The sequence below is a fragment of the Mytilus californianus genome, unplaced genomic scaffold, assembly GCF_021869535.1.
Source record: "Mytilus californianus isolate M0D057914Y unplaced genomic scaffold, xbMytCali1.0.p SCAF_1, whole genome shotgun sequence".
Classification (NCBI taxonomy): Eukaryota; Metazoa; Mollusca; class Bivalvia; order Mytilida; family Mytilidae; genus Mytilus; species Mytilus californianus.
The window spans coordinates 131,849,291-131,876,149 of record NW_026262581.1 but is presented as its reverse complement, the minus strand read 5'-3'; the positions used below and the strand labels follow the sequence as shown (position 1 = coordinate 131,876,149).

At 31.0% G+C, this 26,859-nt stretch overlaps 1 protein-coding gene across 4 annotated transcripts in view; it reads left to right on the top strand.

The window, feature by feature from the left end:
* LOC127734587 (microtubule-associated protein futsch-like) overlaps positions 1–26,859 on the top strand; it is a 94,037-nt gene that overhangs the window by 50,664 nt on the left and 16,514 nt on the right. For all 4 annotated transcript variants that reach the window (XM_052244549.1, XM_052244544.1, XM_052244556.1 and 1 more), the window contains 2 exons: positions 18,454–20,179; positions 21,370–21,894. In XM_052244549.1, the coding sequence (XP_052100509.1) occupies positions 18,454–20,179; positions 21,370–21,894 (2,251 nt within the window). The remainder of the gene's footprint in view (positions 1–18,453; positions 20,180–21,369; positions 21,895–26,859) is intronic.

The following is a 26,859-nucleotide window of genomic DNA, read 5'->3' as shown; positions in this document are numbered from 1 at the left end:
AGCATACATGGTGATACGTGGCTTCTCTGCCCTAATGCTGTTTCTAACAGCTTTCAAGCTAGAAACATTTCATTTGGCATGATGTTTGTTCTTATATTCAAGGTTTCTTTAAGATTTATTTTTTTTCTCACAAAATCAGAGATTGTTAAAGATAGATAATTTCTCCATATCTTAGTATAGATGATACAGCATATATTGTTTGTGATGTCAACTGTTATATTCTACAACTTTTTATTTTAACAAACCTGTATCAAAGGACCAATGTATGTGTCACAACCATTTCATTTGGATTTTGAACTAGCTTTAAGTAACTGTGACTGGTACTCTTAAGAACTGTTCTTTGTGTCTTTTGTTCTTTTTGCTGGTTGTATTTATGCTTATGGGTAATGCTGATCTTATAAGTCAAGCCCTTTTCAACAGTTTGTTCTTCTGTTGTGCTCTTATACCACTGCTCAAGGTTAGGGGAGGGGTGAGTGTTCACAAACATGTCCAACCCTACCACAATCCTTCATGTGACTGTCCCAAGTCAGCCTGTAATCCTAGTGCAAATATAGCTTCAAATTATAGAGTCATCAGTGACAAAAATATTTATAAAGCAAGTTTTAAAGATTTGCTATACAATTAATGGATTATTGTATGAATATGTAGGAATACTATTCCTTGTAAAATATATATTGAAATTTCAAGCTTGTGCCATATTAAAATCTACTTGTGACAATATTCATGCAATAACCCTATAATACTACTGAGGAATTTGTTACATTGTTGTATTGGGGGGAAAATTTTTGAAATAGTGAAAAATAGGCTATACTTTTAAATAAAAGTTGTTCTAATACTTGTGCATGTCGTGCTTGTTTAAAAAAAGTGGATGAGTTATAAGTGTAGTCAGTCAGGCGATTGGGAAAAACCATAGCCTCATATTTAATATTGAAATTCCAAACTCTTCAGAAATAATAATTTGATCAATTGTATACACTATCTCCTAGGATAGTAATCTTCTGATCATACAGTTGAATTGTTGTAATGCTGGTCAGTTGCTTGGTACGATTAATATGTTGTTTTACCAATCAACAAGTTTTATCAAGTGTTTGACCAAAACAAGACCATTCTAGATATCAAATTGTAAAACTTTCAAACTGTTAAATCCAAACATTTATTAGATAGATATATCAAACTTCACTTATGAATCTATCAAATATAATCACTTTAATCATTGTAGAAGTGTGAGACGTTATAAAACCAGGTTTTATCCACTATTTTCTACCTAAGAAAATGACTGTACCCAAGTCAGGAATATGACAGTTGTTTTCCATTTGTTTAATGTGTTTGAGCTTTTGATTTTGCCATTTGATAATGGACTTCCCATTTTTAATTTTCCTTGGAGTTCAGTACTTTTGTTATTTTACTTTTTACAAACATTGACAAAATTTTCACATTATAAACTTTCCCTAATTAGGTGGTCATTGTTTAATATGATATTTATATATTTTTCATATATTTTTTGAGCTGTGAAGACAATCAGGTACTTAATGCTGTTGGAAAATTTATTCAAGTCAATATGAGTTAGAAGTATTTATTTCTCATATAAATATATCATATACTTTAAACCAAGGGCTTTTTTACAGTCTAATTGTATTGTAATTGTGTATTTAAATTCTATGTATCTATGCTAATCAATGTTCTTTTTCCTTATACATGTATTCTCTGTATGCCCCTTGTGGGCCCTTAATTGGTAATAAAATATATCTTATCTTATCTATTCAAGTGTACACACAGCTTCAGTCTTATATTGGACCTTTTTTTTGTAAAGATGCTCAGCTGATATTATTATAAGGGAAAACATGGAGATATTTTACAGGACTTATACATGTAATTGATATCTTGACAATAGTAATCTGTCTCAGGATTATTTTAACTAATAAAGTAGTAATAGATCCTACAGCAAATATGATATCTTTATACATTTACATTGGAAACATTTTTTTCAGGATATTGTTGTGTTATATGTTTGTGTGTATTTTTTAAACAGGATCTCATTTTGTTATAATAAGATATGTTATTTGTAAATGGTGTTTAGGAAGCATCATAAATTTTACACAAATTCCATCAGACTTGTAGGGTTATTTTAGAGAAATCCCAAGTTTGTTCCGTTATATATCCACCAGTCAGCAGGTTTTTTAGGAAAACTACAGGCATTGGGTCATTCCGCTGATCTTGTAACATTACACACAACCTTTAGGAATGGAAATCTTACCTTCAAATCTTAGACACATTAACCAATGTCAGTTTAGCTGTTATAAAATGTATTTTATTTATACAATAACAAAGTAACTATTTGTTCTTCTTCTAACAAAGTATCTAGAGCACAGATGTACATTTTTGTAAACATCTTTGTTCACAAAGCAATCTTCTTGTGAAAAGATTTCCCCAGTTTGTTCAGCTCCAGTTACTGTTTTATAAAGCATTTGTCAGTCTGCACAAATGTTTCTCTCAAATCTTTGATCTATCATTATATACAGGTAAACTTGTATGTGCCCCTCCATGGTGAATTTTTATAACAAGGCGTGGCATCAAAGACATGGCACCTGTAGAAATGGCCTATGATTTTTATGACCGAGTCATTGTCCGATGTTTTCTTTTCTTTAATTCTCAATCCTTTCTAGACTAATGAGCTATATCTTTAATACTTATCTTATAAAGTAATTGCTGAAGGGTTCAAATCTTTTTACAAAATTTAAATCTTCTCTATACATTTTTATGGATTTATTATTTTCTTTTTTGAAAAGTTTATTCATATTGAGAAATGATACGCTTTAAGCACCAAAAAAGTAATCCACTTGTAGAGTTTCTCGGTCATCTCATTTAAACTTAAAAATTGGATTGCGATTAGTTGACCAATTGGAGCATTTTATTTACAAATGGAATTTCATTCATGATTACTCTGTTGTTTTTACTGCAACTAGAAGTTGGATTTATTTTTAATTTAAGTGGATAGTTTATTTTAAATTTAAATTTCCATTTTAACTACTGCAAGATGGAACAAGTTCAGGAACTTGAAATATATTAAGAAATATTGAAGATGGATAAACCAAAGAAGAGCAGAATACCTGTTAAGGTAAACATTTGTTTGATGTTTCTTTTGATATTTCAAGTTTGTTTTGTTTGTATTTTACTTTCAATGTTGACTTTCTTGACGTGATGTTTAAATAAAAAGAATTTTTTGTCATATTGTCATATTTCAAAAATATTTGACTACAGCAGAGCATTGATAGTATGATTAAATGTGATAGGATAACAATTTTGATTTATACAACCTTTTTTTCTTAGATTGGCTGTCAATTGTATTAAATCTTCAGTTTAGAATGTAAATCTTGGTAGCAAATGGAGATACATTTAACAGATTGTCTTCTTTTTATATGTGAAAATCATCATATTATTCTTATAGAATCGGATGTTTATCTTGACACAAATAACCTTTCAAGCAAGAACTCAATACTCTAATCAGAATTGAAGGTTTTTTTCAATGATACAAACACTTCTTGTGGACTGGAATGGTTCCCTTCACCCCAATATAATGAGTCAAATTTTTTTTTATCAAAACTAGTAAGAGCAGACTCTTGTTTTTATCTAACAAAAAATGCCTTATGTTTGACCTTGAAATAAGTATAGCTTGACATTGTATAGACCTTTGTCTATTGTTGAAGACCATATGTTGACCTTAAGGTGTCTTTGGTTTGCTGTCTCATTTATAAATGTGAGTTATTAGCACAGTTGATAACAAGTTACATTACCTTAGGCAAACTGATGAAGCAAACTTTTAAAAGCATGTTTTGGGATAAACATCATTTCACTAATTTATAGCAAGACTTTAATGTTTATAATACCCTCACCTTAGGAGGGGGCTATATTGCATTCACATGGTCTGTCCATTCGTTTATCTCTCTGTTTGTCCAACAATTATTTCCATCAAACTTTTCTCAGGTTCTACTGAACAAAACAACTTTATATTTGGTCAGCATCTTGTCAGTGATGAGTTGTATGGTGTATGCACATTTCAGATCTGTCGGATACTTAGTATTACAAGTGGGATGGGCTTAGCACAAAAACATGTGCATTCTTGTTTTATTTTTTTCTGCATTGGAACTCTGCACAATTTTATTCAGAGATTTCTACTAGAGTTCAGAACAGTCAGTTAAACTTGAGCTTGCATACTTTCAGTGACAGTTGTAAAAATAAATTTGTTCCGCCTAACAGAAGTTCCACAGGAAACTTTATTATAAACAATGCCATAATATCTGTTCCTGTTCGGAACTGTATCATTGGTTGTCTTTGTCATTTACTGGTTACAATTTTACATAAGACTAATGCACTGAGGATAATGTGGGAAATTAAATACAAATGAGCAATGCAAGTTAAAATAGGATTTCAGTTAGGTGTCAGAAAATGTTTTATTTGTTTAAGGGTATACTATTATGTTTTGGACTTAAAAGTAACTAATTTATTTAGCTTTTTAAATTATTTTCTGGAGAGGTTTGAAAAAGGTTTCAAATATTTTCATTACCTTACAGGGGAAAAGTAACACTATATTAAAACCCTGTAAATTACATGGAATTAAATATTTTGATTTAATGTTTTAAAGATTTAAATTAATCTTTCACAATTTAATACTGCCATTTTAACATTGAACTGTAAGGAATGGTTTTAATAACGAGTATTAACAATGAAATGGAGAACTTGATGAATCGCTATATTTATAGGATTGTTCCAATTAATCCTGTTTATTCACTTCTCTATTTAGTTTTTGTATTAAAATTCAGACGGGGTGACACGTATCAAATACCCTTTTAATTGTCAAAACTGTCTTATAGTATATATATTGTATCAACAAAAACTTAGTTAATAAAAATAATTTCACACAAAGGAATTGTTTACTCTAGAAAGGATGGCATGATCATGTTCATTATTACAACCAAAATGTCTGAATTGGTTTTTAACAGTGTATATCTCATTGAAAAAATAGATACATGGCTGTTTTCTGCTCTCTGGTCAGGTTGTTGTCTCTTTGACACATTCCCCATTTCCATTCTCAATTTTATTTTATACAAAGCCTTCATATAGGAAACAATCAAATATTCAAGTTAAATATGTTCAGGAGGGGGGGGGGGGGCTCTTCCTATATGAAGGTATATACATATGTGCCGCTGGAATGGGTCCCTTTTTTGATATGTCAAATATATCAATGGGATGCAATTTTACCGAGGAAATATATCAATAGGTAGTAATTGACCAATTGTGATATATCAATGGGTAATAATTTTTCAGCTTGTTGTGCAATGATCTTCACTGAATTTCCCAAACTCTTTGACATTTAAATATATGAATGGGTTATGATCTCGCTGTGAAATATATGTATAGGTAGGGATTTCACAATTATTCAATATATGAATGGAGGGTGTTTTTTAAATCCCAGCTGCACAACTGTACCCAAAATCCTATGTTGAGACCTCCTCGTGAATATGTTAGTCAAATACATCAGTTATTATGTAGAAAACAGACAAATTCATGAGCCATTATGCCTTTTAAATTGAAAAACCCTGAGGAGTTAAAAATAATGAAACTATTATATTCAAACTAAGATGACAAACATGACCAGAAAACAGTCATTACATGAACTTTGATGCAGAGAAAGGTCAAAAACAAATTTAATGCAGGGAAAAGTCAAAAACAAAAACTTTAATGCAGGGAAAAGTCAAAAATGAACTTTTATGCAGGGAAAAGTCAACAACATGAACTCTTATGCAGGGAACAGTGAAAAAACACTACCTTCTTCAGGAACAACCAAATACATGAACTTTTATGCAATGAACTGTCAAATATATGAAATTTTATGCAGGGAACAGTCAAATACATGAACTTTTATGCAGGGAGCAATGAAATACATGAACTTTTATGCCGGGGAACAATCAATTACATGAACTTTTATGTAGGAAACAGTCAGATTCATGAACTTTTATGCAGGGAACAATCAAATACACGAACTTTTATGCAGGAAACAGTCAAAAACATGAACTTCTATGTAGGAAACAGTCAAATACTTGAACTTTTATGCAGGGAACGATCAAATACATAAACTTTTATGCAGGAAACGATCAAATACATGAACTTTTATGCAGGGAACAATCAAATACTTGAACTTTTATGCAGGAAACAGTCAAATACATGAACTTTTATGCAGGGAACAATCAAATACATGAACTTTTATGCAGGGAACAATGAAATACATGAACTTTTATGTAGGAAACAGTCAGATTCATGAACTTTTATGCAGGGAACAATCAAATACATGAACTTTATGCAGGGAACAGTCAAATACATGAACTTTTATGTAGGAAACAGTCAAATACATGAACTTTTATGCAGGGATCAGGAACCGTATGCAATGAACAGCTAAATACATGAACCATATACATGGAACATTCAAATACATGACCTATATGAAGGCAATAGTTAAAAAAATGTCAAAACTGTAGGCAACAGTCCAAGATATGAACCATTCTGCAGGAAATAATCAAATTCATGAACCATAAAAGAAATATTTTGCCTTCAGTTTGAAATAATAAGAAAAAAGTATCTTCTCAGACATAAAAGTATCTTTTCAGACAAAAGTATCTTAAGAAAAAAATAAAAATACATCAGGATTATTACAAAATTGGGGATATAAGTATAAAAAAAATCAAAACCTAAAGTTAGTTTTAGACCAAAATTTAGATGAAATACATGATGCATAGTCAACACTTTAAAGCAAAGATGTAATAAAAACACATAAGGAAAACAAAGTCAATATTATAAGGTAGTAAGGGGAGATAAGAATGAATCCAAATGTAATGCATTGTTTTTTCAACATATTCATTGAATGGCAGAATCACATTGCTGTCATTAAATTTTAAAGTGGTTTCAAGGAATTGTGACTATCATGTTTATTAAAGCAGGGAAAATTGACTGCAGGAAACAAAACTAAAGACAAATCAATACTTGGTTACTTTTTTATCAACAAAAAGTTCCACTAAAGGACAATTTTGATAGTGCAACATTTTATGAAAGAAAAGCCCAAAACATTATTGCATTCAAAATATACTCTGACATTGAAATGTACCACAGGAAAACGTGAGATATTTTACCATTCTTTATATACTGTGACATTTATTGGCACAAAAAAGGGAAAAGGAATATTAAACAATGAAATAAGAGCTTTTTGCTTCTAGCTTGGAAAAAACAACAACAATCATTTGGGCATACATTCTTGTTTTTAGTGATAAAAATACATGTATACTGCTTCAAAATACATGTATACTGCTTCAAAAATGTTATGTCATTATTTTCAGAAAAAAAATTAAATGTCAAATATTCTTCATGACTTTTTAATAACAAGAAAGTTGTTGAAGGCTTTATTTCACCAATAATTGCATGACTTCACAAAGATTCAATTACTTTAAACCTTCAGTTTGTTAATAACTTTAATGTTTATGAACTAAAAAACCATTTACCAAAAAACCCAAAAGAGATGAAACTATCTTTTAAATGTTTGAAATTTGGAAAAGCATTGACCTCAGAAATTTGATGTTTTAATTTCCAACATGCCAAAGAGAGACCAAAATATTGATAGTCATAAAGGTATATTTGGTTGCTTGTTTTTAATGTACATATTTACATTGACTTAAAATAAAGAACTTTAGGGAAGAAATAATATATGGTCTTTTGTGTATTGTATGCACTTACTAAGAACAGAATCATCCTTTGTTGTCTTTATCCTTATTTCTGTAATAAGAATTAGGCCCAATGTGACATTGACATCTTCATCATTGAGTCATACCATTAAGGGTGTCAATGGAAAACAAAGTAAAAAATCAGAATGGACATAATACAGGTCATTAATGAAAAAACAGACATTGTTAGGTTCCAGGCAGCTAGCATGATATTGCTTCTGATATGATGGTTGCTAATATGTACAAACACATGATTATCTAAGGAAACTTTATGCTCTCTGATGTTTCTTGTACAGAAAGCTTTCTGAATCACAGTGTGAAATATCAGTCCTGTCATTTATTAAAAATCTAATTTCATTCTGCCTCTGGCAATAAATTTATAAAAGATTTAGATGAAGGCTTATGCATTAAGATTGGTATTTTAAAAATGTTTACCTAGAACAAAGTTCAGACAAATGTTACAGGTACTTGACAGTAGAATAACTATGTTATAGGTACTTGACAGTAGAATGACTACATATCAGGTCTCTGATTTCATCTCACTTAATACTAATAACAAGGCTCTTTCTAGTAATCTTACTATTATGTAGATCAAAGAGTAAATGTTAGTTCTAACCCAATTATGGATGATTATATTTGGACATCTTGTGGACATTATAACAGTGGAATCGGGGAGGAAAGGTTAATTGTCACCTGGGTGAAATATTAAATTAATAAGACACACCTATAAATACCAAAATACTAACCTGGAGTGATGTTACCTATAAAATACCAACCTGGAGTGATGTTACCTATAAAATCTGATGAATCAATAGAGTAATTTGTCAAAAATTGATCTGGACAAAAAAGTGATTGATTGAGTAATACCGATCAAGCGAATAAGAAGTGGGTCATTTATTGATCCATGTCCAGGGTACTTTCCGTTGAGTGGTATATCATCTGGTTACAATAATAAAAATCAGATTTGGTTGACTTGTTGTACACCCTATTGTAAAGTGACGGTCACAGCTCGGCTCATCTTTACAATACAACAATACGGTGAAATGTAAACAGGTGGAAAAGAATGCAGTTCTAATTTCTCTGTTTTGAATTTTTGCGGAATTTCGTCTATTGGAACTTCTTTGTTTTTGTGAAAAGTTTTCAAAATGGCTTTATCTGTTTTAAAAGGAATAACCAAACTTAGAGTAAGTATAGAAAATTTACATTTCTTATTCACTTCTGACCCATGTATACATGTTTTTACATAATGATAATGATATATTCATGGATTTGCATAAAGCCTGTTGTGTTCTTTTGATACAACTTATTTCTTGTTTCTAAAGAAGATTTTCGTGTGAAAATTACCTATATCATTATAGTAAGAGATAGTGAATGAATTTAAAATGTGACCAATCCATGTCATTTTCTTACAGAAGCTACTACTTAAATAGTCATAACTTTATAGTAATCTTTCAAGCTGTGTACTAACCACAAATTTACATCTTGTAAGACATGGGTTTTACAGCTTCAAATCATATAGGTAATGTTTGATGTAGAAAATATCTTACCTACAGAATACAAAAGTTGTAGATTGTCAGGACTGGAATAAAACTCTCCAGTACAATATCTGATATCAAAATTCTTGTAGTAGACAATTGAAAACTGAAAAGTACAAACTAAAATATCTTGAATGAAATATATTCAAAAACTCTTGAGGTCAAACCTGTTCACATTTTTTTTTAGTTTATTCTTGCTAATTTACTCGATGTAGTTACCTACAATAAGACTACAAAAATGGAATCTAAGCCAAAGATGTATACATAGTTAAATACTTGAGGATCTATATTATCATAAGGGACAGAGACCTAAAAAGAAAAGCCTAATCAATCTAAGGTCAACTTTGCCACATGGATTTGGAACCTTACTTTCTTAATAATTTCTAAATCATCAAAAGAAAGCTATGTTAAAAATCCTGTCAGTTTGGTAGCACTGACTACTGAGTACTGATTGTATTCTCAGGGACTAGCTGTCTTCCAACTTTGATATCCAGAGCACTATTCACACAGTTGTAGATAATGAAAAATAATGCTCTATAGGTTTTTTCTGGATTTTCAAAGATAACAATTTTCAGTGTTCATACAAAAGATTGTTGTTGAAGTCTTATTTGATAATGCTTACTTATTTCTGAATGAACTGTTGAGAAGGCTAGGAATTTGTAAAAGAAATCTGCCTTGTTGAGTATCAGTTAGCCTTTAGATAACTCATTAAAAGTTCATCAGTTACAGGTTCTTTGACATATTAGGATAATTGTTTCTTTATCAAGGATACTTGACCTAATGGTGTACTGGTAGTAGTTATTGATAAATATAGTACAGAATTCAGATGCTCAATATAAAGGCTATTATTGTGGAAGTTCTTAGAACACTTCAAGATTCAGGAACAATTGTTTATGTAATTTTAAAAAAATGTAGCCCAGATAATCTTGCCCTCTACCCAGCAGAGTTTTCAAATATTTTCATAGATCCCTAATGAAAGGAAGCCATCAGGGCAAAATATTAAATAGTCCTCCATTAAGGCCTCATAAATATTTGGGCAATATAAAATGATGAATCAAAGATACTGTATACAATGATGTTTATTAAATTTCCAGTTCTCCAACCTTAATTCAAGCGACCAACAACCTTTGTTACTGAAGAAAGTTCATGTATATCTTTAAAATAGTCCACTGAGAATTAGGCATAAAGTTGTAAATTGTTTATGCAAATAAAAGACAATTTACAAACTTAGTCACCTTTTATTTTTTACTTATCATATATAATTCACAAAATTTTGCTAATCAGCTCTATCATTTCTCACTCTAAAGAATTATTACTGTCTGGTAAATAGCTCTCACCTGATTTTTACCTGAGAGCAATGAAATAGGTGGTGTAACAACTATTATTAATTATGTAAAACATAACTTTCTGTCAGTTTTACAAATAGATATAATAATTTGTTGTGACTAGTTTGCCTCTGGACACAAGAAGTGAATAGTAAACCAACACTTTTTTACCATGATATCATTTATGACTATTTAAGCAATTATCATTTGAGCATCTTGAACTAGATAAACGTGATATATATATTTGTTTCTGGCTATAAGATTCTAAAACTATGGTTCAGACAAATGAAAGAAAAACATTCCAACTGTTCGCACATTTTCTCATCACTTGGCGTCCGTCGTCCGTTGTCCGTCGTCCGTAAACTTTTACAAAAATCTTCTCCTCTGAAACTACTGGGCCAAATTTGACCAAACTTGGCCACAATCATTATTAGGGTATCTAGTTTAAAAAAATTTCCGGCGATCCCGCCAACCAACCAAGATGGCCACCATGGCTAAAAATAGAACATAGGGTAAAAATGTAGATTTTGGCTTATAACTCTAAAACCAAAGTATTTACAGCAAATCTGACGGGGGGGGGGGGGGGGGGGGGGGGGGGGGGGGTAAAATTGTTAATCAGGTCAAGATCTATCTGCCCTGAAATTTTCGGATGAATTGGACAACCTGTTGTTGGGTTGCTGCCCCTGAATTGGTAATTTTAAGGAAATTTTGCAGTTTTTGGTTATTATCTTGAATATTATTATAGATAGAGATAAACTGTAAACAGCAATAATGTTCAGCAAAGTAAGATCTACAAATACGTCAACTTAGGCAAAATGGTCAGTTGACCCCTTAAGGAGTTATTGCCCTTTATAGTCAATTTTTAACCATTTTTCGTAAATTTTTGTAATCTTTTACAAAAATCTTCTCTGAAACTACTAAGACAAATTTAACCAAACTTGTCCACAATCATCATTAGGGTATCTAGTTTAAAAAATGTGTCCAATGACCCCGCCCGCAAACCAAGATGGCCGACATGGCTAAAAAATAGTACATAGGGCAAAATGCAGTTTTTGGCTCATATCTCTGAAACCAAAGCATTTAGAGCAAATCTGACACGATAAAATTGTTCTTTAGGTCAAGATCTATCTGCCTTGAAATTTTCAGACCAATCATGCAACACGTTGGGTTGCTGCCCCTGAATTGGTAATTTTAAGAAAGTAAGATCTACAAATAAGTCAAACATGACCAAAATTGTCAATTGACCCCTTAAGGAGTTATTGCCCTTTATAGTCAATTTTTTACAATTTTCATAAATTTTGTAAATTTTTGTAAATTTTTACAAAATATTTTCCACTGTAACTACTGGTCCAAGTTCATTATAGATAGAGATAATTGTAAGCAGCAAGAATGTTCAGAAAAGTAAGATCTACAAACACATCACCATCACCAAAACACAATTTTGTCATGAATCCATCTGTGTCCTTTGTTTAATATGCACATAGACCAAGGTGAGCGACACAGGCTCTTTAGAGCCTCTAGTTTATGTAAAGGTATCAAATCATGCATGCTTAAAACAATTTCAATATAACAGAGCCCAAACAAAAATGAGATAAGCAAAGTATATCTACTTCAAATCTTAAACCTAAAAATATAACTGTTTGCTATAATTCAAATTTTAGTTACATGTTGTGCAAACTTTAGCAAAGTCAAAAACATAAAATGCTGTTTTGGGGGATTAAAAAGGAAACATATATATATTGCAGCCCATGGAACAAAATACATTTAACCTTGAAGATAACCTGATAATTTTGGAGATGTTTTTTCCCGTTCACTCTCTTTTCATTGAACTCTTGTTGTTTTGCATCTTTTTTTTGGTTTTATTTTTTTTGATAAAATAAATTTTGTCTCTGGTACCCTCTCAGCCATTATACTGTCAATATATGTGAATATTCATCTCTCTCTCTCTCTTTCTGTTTTTGTGTTCTTTTTTAATAAATTCATTTTGTTGCTTTGATACATTTAGCCACTTAAATCACTATATATTATATAGGTGAATATTCGTCCATTTAATTACATCCAGAATCTGACACTGGGGTTTTATATAACCAAAAGCAAATTTAATTTTTTATGTATCAAAAAGTAAGATTGGGAAGGGCAGAATTTGATTTTATGGTTGAACAACAGCACATACAATCCACCCGGAACTATGTTAAACACAATTCTTACATATTTGTGTATATTCTGGATAAATTCCACGAAAATAGCTAAGATTGTAATCAGAGATGTCAAAAGAGAAAACATCTGTAATTTTAGATGTCAAATATTTAACAATTTGAGTTTACACATAAGAATTTGTATAACATATAATGGGGTCAAATGTAACATGTTAGTTTTAAGAATTATTGATGGGCCATTAAACTAAAACTATGTTGAATGTTACAATATGTTACAAGGGCCATTACATACTATGTCCAATAGTACAACAAACTATTGTTACATTTAAATCATCTCTAATATAAACTACAAGAATCATTACAGTAAAACCTATGCCCAATATACCAAAAGAATCATTACAGTAAAACCTTGTCCAATATGCCAAAAGAATCATTACAGTAAAACCTATGCCCAATATACCAAAAGAATCATTACAGTAAAACCTTGTCCAATATGCCAAAAGAATCATTACAGTTAAACCAAGTCCAATACTACAATTGTCAACTATCACAGCAAACTTCAAGGAAAATAAAACAATGTTTAGTTTTACTGTGTATTTCTTGATAAGAAATAAAGGCCATTCAGCTTTTTTACTGTAATTTTTTTGTTTTTAATTTATTAAACTCTTGTACAATCTTCCTTTCTCCACTCACAAACTGAGGGCTGCAGCAGTTAATCATTTTGCATTCTTAAATCCAAACTGACAATACTCAGGGCAATATAACCTTAAATTTGTTTTTTTAAAAACTTCTTCCATTATAACATGGTTGATATGCTAACCAAATCGGCCACCGATTCAATGGAACCACTTAAAAGTGGTCTTTCAAATGTTTTCACTTAGATCATGTTTATCATACATGAATTATGAAAAGTTTTGATAATTAATATTAAGAATCATCTGAAAGAGGGTTTCATGAACAAAGCTTGGTTCCACAGTAATATAAATAGGCATTACCTCCTTTTCAACCCTTCTTTGTGTATGTCTATGCTTCTTCTGTCAACAGAGGGGATTCCAAAGGAATTTATTCCATTAAGCAAACTGACTAAATGTTAGGGCTAGTTGAAGATGTTTCTTTTACAACATTGCCTTCTCCATGTTCAAGGGGGGCCTCGGTGGCCGAGTGGTCTAAGTAGTTACTACTGTAATCACTAGCCAGTCAACACTGAGGTTGTGAGTTCGAACCCCGCTCCTGTGGGTGCACTTGACTCCAATCTTAATTGACTAGGATTGTCAGTTTTCCTATCGAAGGTCGGTGGTTTTCTCGGGCTTCCTCCACCAATAAAAACTGGCCGCCACGAAATAGCCCAAAATCGGTGCTTAAAAGTGGCGTTAAAACACCAAAAATCAAATCAATCTCCATGTTCAAGTCTGAAGTACAGTTTTATTTAACAATGGATCAACAATCTGATTAATATATTGTATGATACTTTTGCTGTACAGTTTTGAAAGATTTATTTCTATTCAAAGTTCTGATATCAAATTTTTTCAAAAACATTTTTTTGTAATTTATTTCTACCCTGATTTTGTAATAGATTACATCAAGTCTAGAGATAAGTAATCCTCAAATATTTTCCCTACATATTATAACTATTGTACCCTTTTTTTGTTACATTGAAGACTATCATGTCTGTGTTTTATTTCTTTTTACCTGCAGATAATTAATAATGTGAATTATCCCTAAAAGTGTTCCCACCGACCGAATTTGTAAGTCCTTGGAGTCTTCCTGGTAACTTGCACTGCAGAGCATTATATTCTATACCTTGTGACAAGACAACATGAAGACATCATTTTTACATTAAATCTCACTTCCTACAAAGGTACATGTGTCAAAAGTTTCTGTCGATACCTTGCAGGTTTAACACGTGTACCGTGTGAATACTAGTGTTGTATGTATTCCTTAGTTCTGGATAGTCAGTGAAGTTGAACACTGGTTGTCATTTTTCTCATGTTATCTGTTCAACCCCAGTAGGTAGGTGTTATACCTTTTTATATCCGTCTGTTGTAGATTCTATTGTTTTACTTTTTTGTTGAAATCTAATGGCTGTATATGGATATGTGTTATTTGCTTTGTAAAGTTTGAATGCAAATACTCAAATGAACTTTAACAGCTGCTTATGCATGATTTAAGTCATAATTTACAACTCTTTGCTAAGAACAATATTCTTACAGTATAACTAGACAAAAAAGTACAAGTCACATCCCTATATAGAAAATAACTAATGGTTAAACACAAAAACATGATCAATCATTGTGTTCTATTAATTACAAGTAATTAATTATTTGATGGATCATTCATTTATTGTGGTCAGCACTGGTCATTTGGCTATTTTTGGAAGTTTTATTGTTTTGGACATAATAGGTACTTTGATGGTTGATTTATTCAATATTTGTATGTTAGTGAGACCATTTTATTGCTCTGGACAGTCTTGATAGAAATATGGTAAGTCTTGAGCTTATCATCATAATTCTGACAACTGGTCTGAGTAGTTTGACCACTGGACATCATAACTGTCCAACCAGAGTGAAAGTTATTTGTTCGTGGAACATCAGTAAATTCATTTTGTTTCTTAAAGTTTGTTTGGTTAAACTTGGATATCATATTTTAACTTCCCCCCAGAACAGCTTAAGAATGTGAGTTAACAATTTTCTGTATTGTAGTGTTAGAATTGTTCACTTGAATGTTATCTGGTTGAAATATTTGATTTGTTGTGTAAAACCACTTAAATATTTGTCTAAAGCACTTACATAAAAGATTTATATCATTAAATGATGCAGTTTTGTATTTTATGAAATGTAAAAGATTGCATATATCAAAGAAAGATTATTACTTTATGAAAAAAAAGAAAAGATATTCAGACACTGTATGATTAAACATTTAAAAGATGTTTAGCCTAAACAATATGCAGGGGATAAAAAAAATCTTGGTCAAATTTTTGTTGTGAATACATTGAAATATTTTGATAAAAAGATAATTATATTTTTTAAAAGTATAGTAAAACTTTGTAAAGAGTCGAGCAATTTTATTTGTTTTTGAGTTGAAAGGTATCATGATATTGAAGTATACTTTGGTATTAAGATATATCCATACCTGTGATAGCAATCAAACATTACTTTAGGAGCCTACAGGTGTCTGGGAATTATCTGTCACAACAGAGACTACTAACTGACTAGCGCTAATGGAAAATTAATATTCAAACTTTTTAAAACAATTTCAATATGCAATAACCTAATAGTTATTACTTAACAGCAAAAATATTTTTTACAAGACATTATGACTACCAAATTATGACTACCCAAAATATTTGCTTTGCTTTTTGTATGTGTTGACTCCTTGTAGATAGTTACAAATATGAGACAAAATTTCATAAATAGGGGAAACAATTTTAAATAAGTCTATTTAAAAATTTGATCTGCATGAGTTTGGTTGTCATTTCTGTGTGCTTGATTGCAAAAAAAATGAGGTTGCCTCATGGTAGTGTGCTTGCCTTGGATGTCAGAGGGTATCTGTTTGATCCCATGCAAGGAATAATCAAAGATAATTTGGCTTGTTGATTTTGTAGTGAAATTTTAAATTTAGAATTGTCAAGAAAGACATTTTCTGTACTTCGTGAGATTTTTGTCTGGTATTCTTCATCAATACCTTCTTCACTCATTATTATTGACAGAATGCTGATTTTTTTAATATACCTTATGCAGGTGTATACTTTTATTCCTTTTACACAGAATTTTTTTAAAATGAGGTCAATTTTTACATAAATCTAAAAGTAAGATAAGTAATACATTTTTGTAATCCATAGAAACAGAAATTGAAGTGCTTGTTGACAAGATTTAAAATCAATAAGTCAATTTTATCACCTGTATAATACCCAGTTTAGGTGTGGTGTTGGGCAGGTAAAAATCAGGTATGTCAAAAAAATTATTTTTGAATTCTCCTTGATTCTTTTTTGTATTCTATATTTTTGTTATATTTAGCAGAATTTTATATTGTATTTTATAATTTATTAGGATGAATGATTATAAATGTTTGGATGTCTTACTTGATGTCTCTAAGAAAATTTCATTGCTATCGATCCTGCAATTGGAATGTATATTTTCACAGATTTTACTATTTCTGTTGACATGCTACAATTTAAGCAGATTCAGTTTATTTTTATAGGGTCTAGATAAGAAAATTTTATTTGTTGAAAAAAAACATTGAAAGAATTTGATTGCTGGGCAAATTATTTTTAAAATCATTCCGACATTAGATGACATTACATAAGTGTACATATAATTATTGATTGATTTGTTTCATATCTATATCTCGTCTAGTCTAATGTATCATACATGACAGACAAAAACTGTCATATACATAGTAGTCTCCCCTTTACAGTTATAAATGGTCAATAAATACATCACCACAAATTATGATGCATGTGTATTTTATTTATTTGGGCTTATTCCTTTCAGACTTTCAGTGCAAGTTACACTTTTAATATAAAATAATCTTAAATAGATATGTCTATTAAATTATTACAAATTATAACAACAAACAGACATATATGTCTCTGTAAATTGGACATCTCTGATTCATTGCTTACTGTATATTGCTTATCTTCATATGAAGAGAAATATTGGTGGGAACAATCCATTATAACAGTTTATTTAGAGAGTGTTTTATGTTCTAATTGAGATCTGTATATGTGGCCAGGTTTGTTTAACAAGTTTTTCAGGAACATTTCACATAAACGTTATCTGTAAACTATCATTTGCAACTGAAATATTTAGTTTCTGATTTCATATGAACTTATCATTTGAAATATGAAGTTGACCGGTTTTTGTAAGGAATTGTTATAAAAGTTAATGTAACAGCAAGAACATTTATTGCAAATCCTGTAGAAGCTATTCACCTGAAGTAAGTCAAGGTATTTGTTGTAATTTGGTATGTCTGTATCTTAAAATTTGAACATTAGGGATTTATTTCAATGAGGTATGAAGGCTCTAGGTCATACAAGGTGTGATAATTCTGTTCTGGAGCGGTGTATTGGTACTATGTTTTTTTACATGAGATTTTTATTTGCTAACACTTTTGAAGAGCGATTACACAATTAATCTGTAACAGATTAAAATGGAGTTATATGATTTGACTTTGTGGAGATTAAGGTTAAAATGTTAGCAATGGTCTGATTTCCTGCCATGTTTTGATTGTGTCTAACGGAATGCATTTTTATATCTTATTGCTCAGATAAATGGTAGGTTTGTGTAAATCTAGGTAAAGCATTTATAAGTAAATCTATATTATTGTGCAATTTTTGTAATTCTTATGAATTAAGATGAATATTCAGTGTTCACACAAAGGCTGTAGTTTTATATATAATACATAAAAAAAGGATGACAGAAAATACCAAAACAATTTGTCTGCACCAACACTTGATTCCTCCGTAAAAAAAGATGTCCAAACAAAATCTATATTCATAAAAATCCATCAATAACATTACCATTACTACCAAAACCATCAATCTGTGTATTTTTTGAGAAATCTATTAAAGGTAGGTTATTTTTTAATACAAGGTTTATTTTTTACTATTTTCAGAGAAATCCATAGAATTACTAATCTGATATTGTAGAGTTATTATTTTTTCCCCTTTTTTCAGAGAAATCCATCAGATTATTTAGCACGCAAAAAGGAAAAAGAAGAAGAGGAACAGAAAGAAAAAAGTAGATTTGCAAGGCGCTCCAAGAGTTCTACTGATAAAGATTATGTCGCAAAAAGACGTAGCTATGTGATTGAAAAAGACGATTCTGATTTCAAGGAAAGGAAATCAAAAAGAGGATCATACACTTTTGATCATTCCTATGACACTGAAACAAAAACTAAAGTCGAAAAACCTCAAAGAAGGTCATTAAAGTCAGCAGAAAGTCATATTCCAAAACCTGTCACAAAAAGTGAATCATTGAAGAAAACTCGAGCACCACAGCCACCTAGTACAAATCAGACTTCAGAAAGACCTAAATCTCCTGCTCCTCAACCACCAGCAGTCAATGAGACTCAACAGGAAACAAAGAAATCTCCTGAATCAGTAAAATCTGCTTCAATAGAGCCTCTGATTGAGTTACCTGTAAAATCTGAGTCCCCTATTAGTACGCCAAGAGAATCTCAGGTTGAGGATACTCACATCATCTCTCAAGTGAATTCACCAAGAGAAACTCAATCAGAAACTTTAAATAAACATGATCAATCAAGTGCTTTGAGCAGAGAACCTTTAATCTCAGTTGAGACCACATCTAAGACTGGTGCTCCTGGAAAACCTAACCGACCTCCAAGAAAGAAGAAAGAAGTAGCCCCACAACCAACAGTACCTGTAAAAACAATACAAGTAACAGATGACTTAAATACCAACAAAATACAAGTTTCTGAAGACATTTTAGATAAAACAAAAGTTAGTGAGATTGTATCAGATCAGGGTGATAACATTTCATCAGAGGACAAAGAGGCCCGTCTACAGATTCACAATAATCAAATTTCTCAACAGGAAGAAAAAATTGTTGAAGAAGAATCATACATTGTTGAAAGTGGGACTTATACATTTAGACAAGTACAAATTGTTAATCCAGATGTAGTAAGCACAGAATTAAGTACCGCTGATAAAAATTCTGATTTTAAGAAAGTTGAAAATTTTGAGGTTGTGAGTGATACACAAAATGATAAAAACATTAAAGGAATTTTGAAGAAGAAGGAAAAAGTTATTGAATCAACTAAAGCAGATATTATTGTGAAAGAAAGTTATACAGGTGTAAATACTTCTCAGGGAAATTACATGACAGACGATTTAGTTGACTTTAATGAAGGTTATGGTGACATAACACAGTCAGAGAAAAGTCTTCCAGACCATTTAGCTGACACCATTTCTCTGACATCACTAACATCATTGGAATCAGTACCTCCACCTCTGCCAGATAGCACACCACCTTTCCTCCCTGATATCCCACCCCCTACACCAGTACTGTCAAGAAAGATTGAAGTCAGAAAACCTGACATACAGTTTGAACAGAATACAAACTTAGCTATGATGGAGGCCGTTGAGGTAGAGGAGGAAATCATGGAGATACAGTCATCATCACAAGTTCAAAGTGAGGCTCCATCTACTAGAGATGAAGTAATCTCACCACACAGCCAGAAGGTAGCTGAGTTGCGTGATGATTTCTTTGGAATCAGTAAAAGTCCTCCACCTGCAGAGGCAACTGCTCTTACAGACATGGATGTTTATTTAAATGATCTACAGTTAGAGGCTAAAACTAAGGAGTTAGAGGTAGAGGTCGACTCTGATCTTTCTGATACGGAGGAAGATAAAATAGGATTTGAAGCTATATTTACACCAGGTTAGTATAGAAATATACCTTGAAGTGATTATAAACAAAACTGTATCTATAAATTTATAAAATTGAAACCCCTAATCATATCTTCATATAGAATGATAACTTGAAATGACCACAAACACAATTAGAAAAAAAACCAGAAACATCCAATCATATTTTCAAATCCTGATGTAGAAATAAAACAAACAGAGTATTATCTTTGGTCACAATTTCATCTTCTCAATAACTTGCAAAACTTAAATTGTCACATTTCTGGAGGACATACCATATAGCAATAAATCAATGTTACATATAGTGGGATTGGTCTCTACTAAGAGACAGGTAAAATGTGAAAAGTATTGTAAATATGAAGCTACCACTTTTCAGACAAGATGTTACCAATACCATTTGTCATCTGACAGTTATTTTAAGCCATAGTATCAGTTTTACATGCATGAATCAATTTACACTGTGATCAATACTAACAACAGACAAGTGCAACAGTTGTACAGATTCTGCAAATTATGTCACCACTGTTCAATATAACAATACATACATAAACAGTTAGAGAAAATATAACACTGCCTGGAGTTTTATAGATCACAATTAATTGTTTGTGGATGTAGTTACATATTTGTCTGTATTATACTCAGAAATGTCTATTTAGAAAAGCATCAATTACAGATCTATTTGCTATGTTTGGCTACAAATTTTATGACAAAACATAAGATGAAAATAAACTTTGTATCATGAAAAAAAAGGTATATGGTATACATGTCAGCAAACCAATGAAGCAAATATCCTTAAGACAACTAGAGGCCTACATACAGTCTTTATTAATAGACAGGTTTCTAAACAATATGTTAAGCTTAAAATCATACCAAGTGAAAACATGTCATAAAATACTATCAATGTATGAGGGTGTGGACAGGGGGGTACCCTTCTCCCACCTCCCGCCCCCCTATCTCCCACCTCCCACTTTAGAATCTTTTTTTCTCTCCCACCTCCTGCCCACCTCCCTCAAAAGCTGTCCACCCCCTCATGTATGCTTTTCTTGTACATCTTAAATTTTACAGTTATTACAACACCTTTTCAGTGATACATGAGCTGTTGATTTGAAACAATAACATCACTTTACTCTGCAAGTATTTAATGTCATGCAGCTATCTCATCTTTCTTTGATTGTTGATTTTAACTGTTTGTTATGTTACTAGGTGATGGAGAAACTGGGACCTTACCTACCTCTCTTGATGATGAGGACCATGAGATCCACTTGATATCATACAATACTACCTCATTACGAAGTCCAGAATCACAGACCGACTCAGCATTTGAGGACATGGCATCAAGCATGCATTCCAATGACCCAGACAACTCTAACCAGTTCAGTCTCAGTAGTACACTGGAGGATTTCCCAGATGGCTTTGTTGTCAAGGAAACCATCAGAGAAGTACAAACAGAATATGTAGAATCAGACCCAGGATCTATGTCACCACCTGAATCATCGCCAAGGAAACCACAATCTATGACATCACCACCTGTGAACAGAGACTCCTCATCCTTCGTGACCAAAGCTAACAAATTCTCCAGCATTATAAATGAACCTCCAAAAATTCACATCCGAGCCAACACCAAAGAGATGTCTGATGCCCATATTCAGGAAGTTGATGCCCATAGGAAAGCTGTCATTCAAAATAGTACTGTCAAGAGGAAGAACGTTGGTTGGAGTGATGAAGAAGGTATGCAAAGCCTATGATCAAAGGGAAATAACTCTATAGCTAAATTTTGTTTGCAATAGAATTTTGAGTTATTTCCCTTACCCTCGATTATTCAAATATATACACCTGTAAACTTACCTGTCAGGTGTTAATTGATTTGATAGGTGTAATATATATCATATAATTATGTTATATCAGTTTAAAAAGTGTAAAAACTTCACTCTGGCTTGGGGTTATCACATTTCCTTGTAACGCTGACAGTTGTAACTTTAGTATTGTTTGACGACAGCACAAAGTCAAAAAGGATAATACAAGGTGAGTTCTGTAAAATTGGTGTTGTTCCAACTGATTTATTGGTTGGTTTTATATTATACATAATTTATTTGAAAATTATATAGTGGTAGTGTGAAAACATCAAATTTTCCATAGAAAAATAACATGAAAAATAATGGGACATTTATTATAAAGTTAAGATCTTAATCAATAGATTTTACTCCCAGTTATTTTTCTGTCAATCTTTTCAAAATAAAATTAAGAAAATTAAAAGGGAAATTTATTGAAGATTTTTAATGATAAATTGTTCCTTAAAAGTCACACTTCACTAACTATAAAATATGTTTGGATGTGACTTGAATGTATTATCTTTGTAAAGTTTCAAACTGCAGGTTATTGTTACTTTTTAAAACAATTTTAGCAACACATTGTACTTGAGATTTGTATATGTAAGTAGCCTTTTATCCCTCAGAATATTTAAAATTACATAATATTTACCTGTCACATGATTACATAATTCTATTGACAAATGATTAAATTACTAAGATAATTGGAAGGAGAAAATTCTGAAGTTTTGAAAAGGATATCTAAAAAATCTTACTTTTTTTTTTTAAAGATATCCTCAACAAACAAAAACATGTAAATTTCTGTCTTACCTGATTATCTGTTATATGAACATTTTAATAGGAAAGTAGATATATATTAGAAATGTTTATTTATTGTTATTAAAATGAATAAAGTGTGAAAAAAAGGTTAAAGCTAACAGGATTAAAGTGAGATTGACATAGCTGGTCTAATTATTAATTAGCTTATTGTTTATTTTCAAGTATTTGTTCAGACAAGCTAAAACAAAACTGTATTTTTCAAATAAAACAAAATTAAACATCAGTCATTAAACAGTAACCTTGTTTTTTTTCGTCCAAAATGGTGAACCAGTATGGTAGTAGGTGTAGAAAGTTAAAAATGCTTCATTTGAATTTGATCAACAATTGTAAAAACTGTGGTAAGTTAAATGACCTTCTTTTGTTTAACTTAGAGATGCATTTGACAATATGCCAATGTCTTGGAACAGCAAAGAGAGAAATGTCTCACTAAAACTTTCATTGGTCTTAAACAAATGTAAAAAAATAACATATTGCCATGATTTGAAAGTTAAGTCCACAAATATTTCAATGTCTCCACAGGCTGGATTAAAACTCTTTTAACATCTGCTTTGTGTAAATTATCTTCATTATTCAGTTTAAATTGATTTTTGTGGTCTCTAATTTGGTCCAAAGACATTCGTTTACTATATTTACTTCTGGGAGTAACTTATTCAATTTTACACAGTAGATGGTTTTATTAACTTACCCTAAATACATGTAAGTAGATTGTGCTGTATGATATATCTTTTATTTTGTTTTTGTTTTTATAAATTTTATCTTTTGGTAAGAAAGTACTCTACACCTGTTTCCCTCCCAATAAAAAAAAACCCAAACAAACCTAATCAGTGTAAAGGCATGATGCCATTGATGGATATCATGTCTAGAAAATGTGTGCAAATTTCCAGAAAACTCAAGTTTGAAGGTGTGCTCCTCAGATAACATGATTTTTTAAAATACGACCTAATACTTTTTATTGTATACATTCTCTGTCTCTGACAGTTATTAAGTACTTTAACTTTCCAAGAACCGTGCATTGATTTTATTTGAAGGAAAATAGTACTTTGAATAAAATACTGAAAATAAGATTATTTGAGAAGTTGATATACTCAGAATAACAAGATATAATGACTACCATTGAAAACATTCACATATTTTTGAACTAGAGATATTTTAAACCAGCAATTAATTGTTAAAATTTAATTTGATGAAATTTTATTGTAAAATTTAACAAAGGTTTGAAAGAAGTTTGTAATTTTAATGGGTCAAACCTGTAATTCATTGATCATTATCAAAAATTATAAGTAGACACAACTACAATATCTTCGGAAATAATCGTCCAAAAAAAATCCTTAGGTAAAAAACAACATGAAACAAGTTAAGGTAGGTTTAACTAGAGATTTAGTATGATTAAGGTATTCCCCTCAAGCCAGTAATTGTTTAAATTTCCCTTTGTAATTAGGTGAAAATAGCTTTCATTATTTAGATAAAAAAAAATCTCGGTAACTTAATGGTGGACACAACAGGTAAACAACTTGTATTGGTAAGTTTGTGTAGCCATTAACGGGTGGGGAAATAATATGCTCAGTGTTAGCTTTGTATCTGTTCAGTCATTTGTGAAGTAAAGGTTTTATGCATTTTGAAAGCCAAGAATTGTTGTGTTGTGGCAAATACAAAAATCTAATTGAAAGGTTTGTAAATATGATATTTTAAAACTTTTGTATGATGATTTTTATAATATTTCTACTGATAAAAATAATTGTTAAAATGACTCTGTCGCATGTTGAACAGTAATTGTAATGGATGTGTATTGATGCTTTATAAAACTGCATTCTATAGGTCTGATTGAAGTGAATACTAGTTGTTAGAATACAATTTATGTAAAGATTGTAGATTATTTTGTAACAGCATTGTCTTTAATGTTACATTCCGCTATATAGATCAAGTACTTGCTATGTTGCTTTTGCCAACAACTTTGATCAGACTTTTTTTCCAAATTCATTAAAAGCTTTCTTAGGTTTGATAGTTAGCAGAAATCTGATTTATAATTATCCAATGTTTGTTAGTTTCAATGAAATTTTATTTCTTAAAAACTGTTATAGAGAAAAGGTGATAGCTCAATCTAAAACATTGCCTTAGACAGGCAAAGTACAAATCTATGAAGCAATCATAAAGAGACCAAACTTGGCAGTAATTCAAGCTGCAAAGTTCCCATCACAAGGCTACCAAGTAAAAAATGCCATATCTTTTAGCAAATAGAACATGTGGTTAAAAACTGGAACATAAATGTGTCTTCATCATTATTTTATGTCATGCCTTTTGATGTGCTCTTTTACATCTGATATGTTAGTCATTTATATTTACCATGGCAGAGGACATTGTTTTTTTTTTAACCTTGAATAACTTTTTTTGCACCTCTGCAGTTTTAATTGACATTGTAACACTGTTTTTGTTGTTGTTGAATAAGATTGCACTAAGGGCAATGACAATCCTATTGTCATGGGTTTGTCAGCTATATTTTAGGCCTCATCTCTACCTTACATTACATGGTGTAGAAATGAAATTTAAAATAATATAAATGATTAATAACTTTCAAAAAACTGCTGCAAGAGAAATGAAGACTTTCTGCAATGGGAAACATTTTCATCTGTTTTTTCATGGGATTGTGCTTAACTGTTCCTAAACAAATATTGTGGCATCATTAATGTAAATATATTAAATTGTCTGGAATCAAAATGATTGACACCTTATGAAATGTTTATATCATATAAATATAAAAATTAAAAAATATAATGAAAAAAGCACTGTAAGGTTAAATAAAAAGTATCCTTTACTGCAGGCATATATGAATGTTTATTGAGTGGGATATTCATAATCTCAATGCTTACAAAACTCTTGTGTGATATATTTGTTATAAGAATATCAATTTAAAAGATCTTAGAATCGCAACTTTTTCATGGGTGTATGGATTTGTAACATGGATCAATTAACATTCACAATCAATTTCTGGACGAGTGCCTGTTCACTCACTTCTACTTTGTACTAAGACAAAAACCTTTCAGTGAAGTATAAATTGTCAGAAAGATACATCATCATACTAAGAAAACTTATTTTGACTACAAACCAACCCCGCTGTATCTTTTAATTGTAAGCAGCATATATGTAATGATTGATTGACTGATTATTGCTTGCTTTATGTCCAGTGGCAATTTCTAGGGATTTCACTTGCACCTACCTAGACAGTGGCAACACAGTTGTATGATTCAACCACTAATTTCATTAGCTACCTTGGAATATCCCTGCATTTGTCACATTATTCTATAAATAGAATCTGAGCAACAGATTGAATAAAGCAGGTATATTCCAAAAGGTTTAAAAATATTAAAGGTAAGATTTTAGAAAAGTAAGTTATTTTAAAAAATGAAAGTGAATAGAGGAAATAATCATTACAAAATACACTTAAAATGGTGATAATTTTAAATGAACATATATGGAATTGTTTAGACATTGATTAGCAGCCAATCTACCCGTTGCGTGATAGTGGAAAGATAATAACGGTTTAGTCACATAATTGGACGATTTACCTGCCAAATATTTGAAGCGAGGTATTGGATGGGGGTGCAGATACACATAGCACTTTGAACTAAATTGATAAGAATTCTATTTATCACTGTTTTGACGGGTGTTTGAAATGGTGACAAAAATTTGACATTATTTTGGAGGTGTGATTTTTCGAAATGGTAAGGATATACCGCGTACAACCTTCAGGTGAGAAGTTATCCTTTAAGTAGATTTTAGAAATTTTTACTTTTATCAGACATTATTTCACCTGTAGCTTGAAATTGCATTATATAATCTGAGTATTGATTAAGTTTTATTGAATCACAACTCGCATGTTGATGATCAATAGTGTGCTTGTAAATAAATTTGTATTTTGTAGAAATGTGTAGGAGTTAATAGTTTGGGTGTGTGAATAGAAATCATAGGGTGGGTCTATGAGAAATACACTTTGTTTTACAAATTATATTTAAAATAGTTACCGAAAATTAATTTTACTAGCAGTACTTGACGT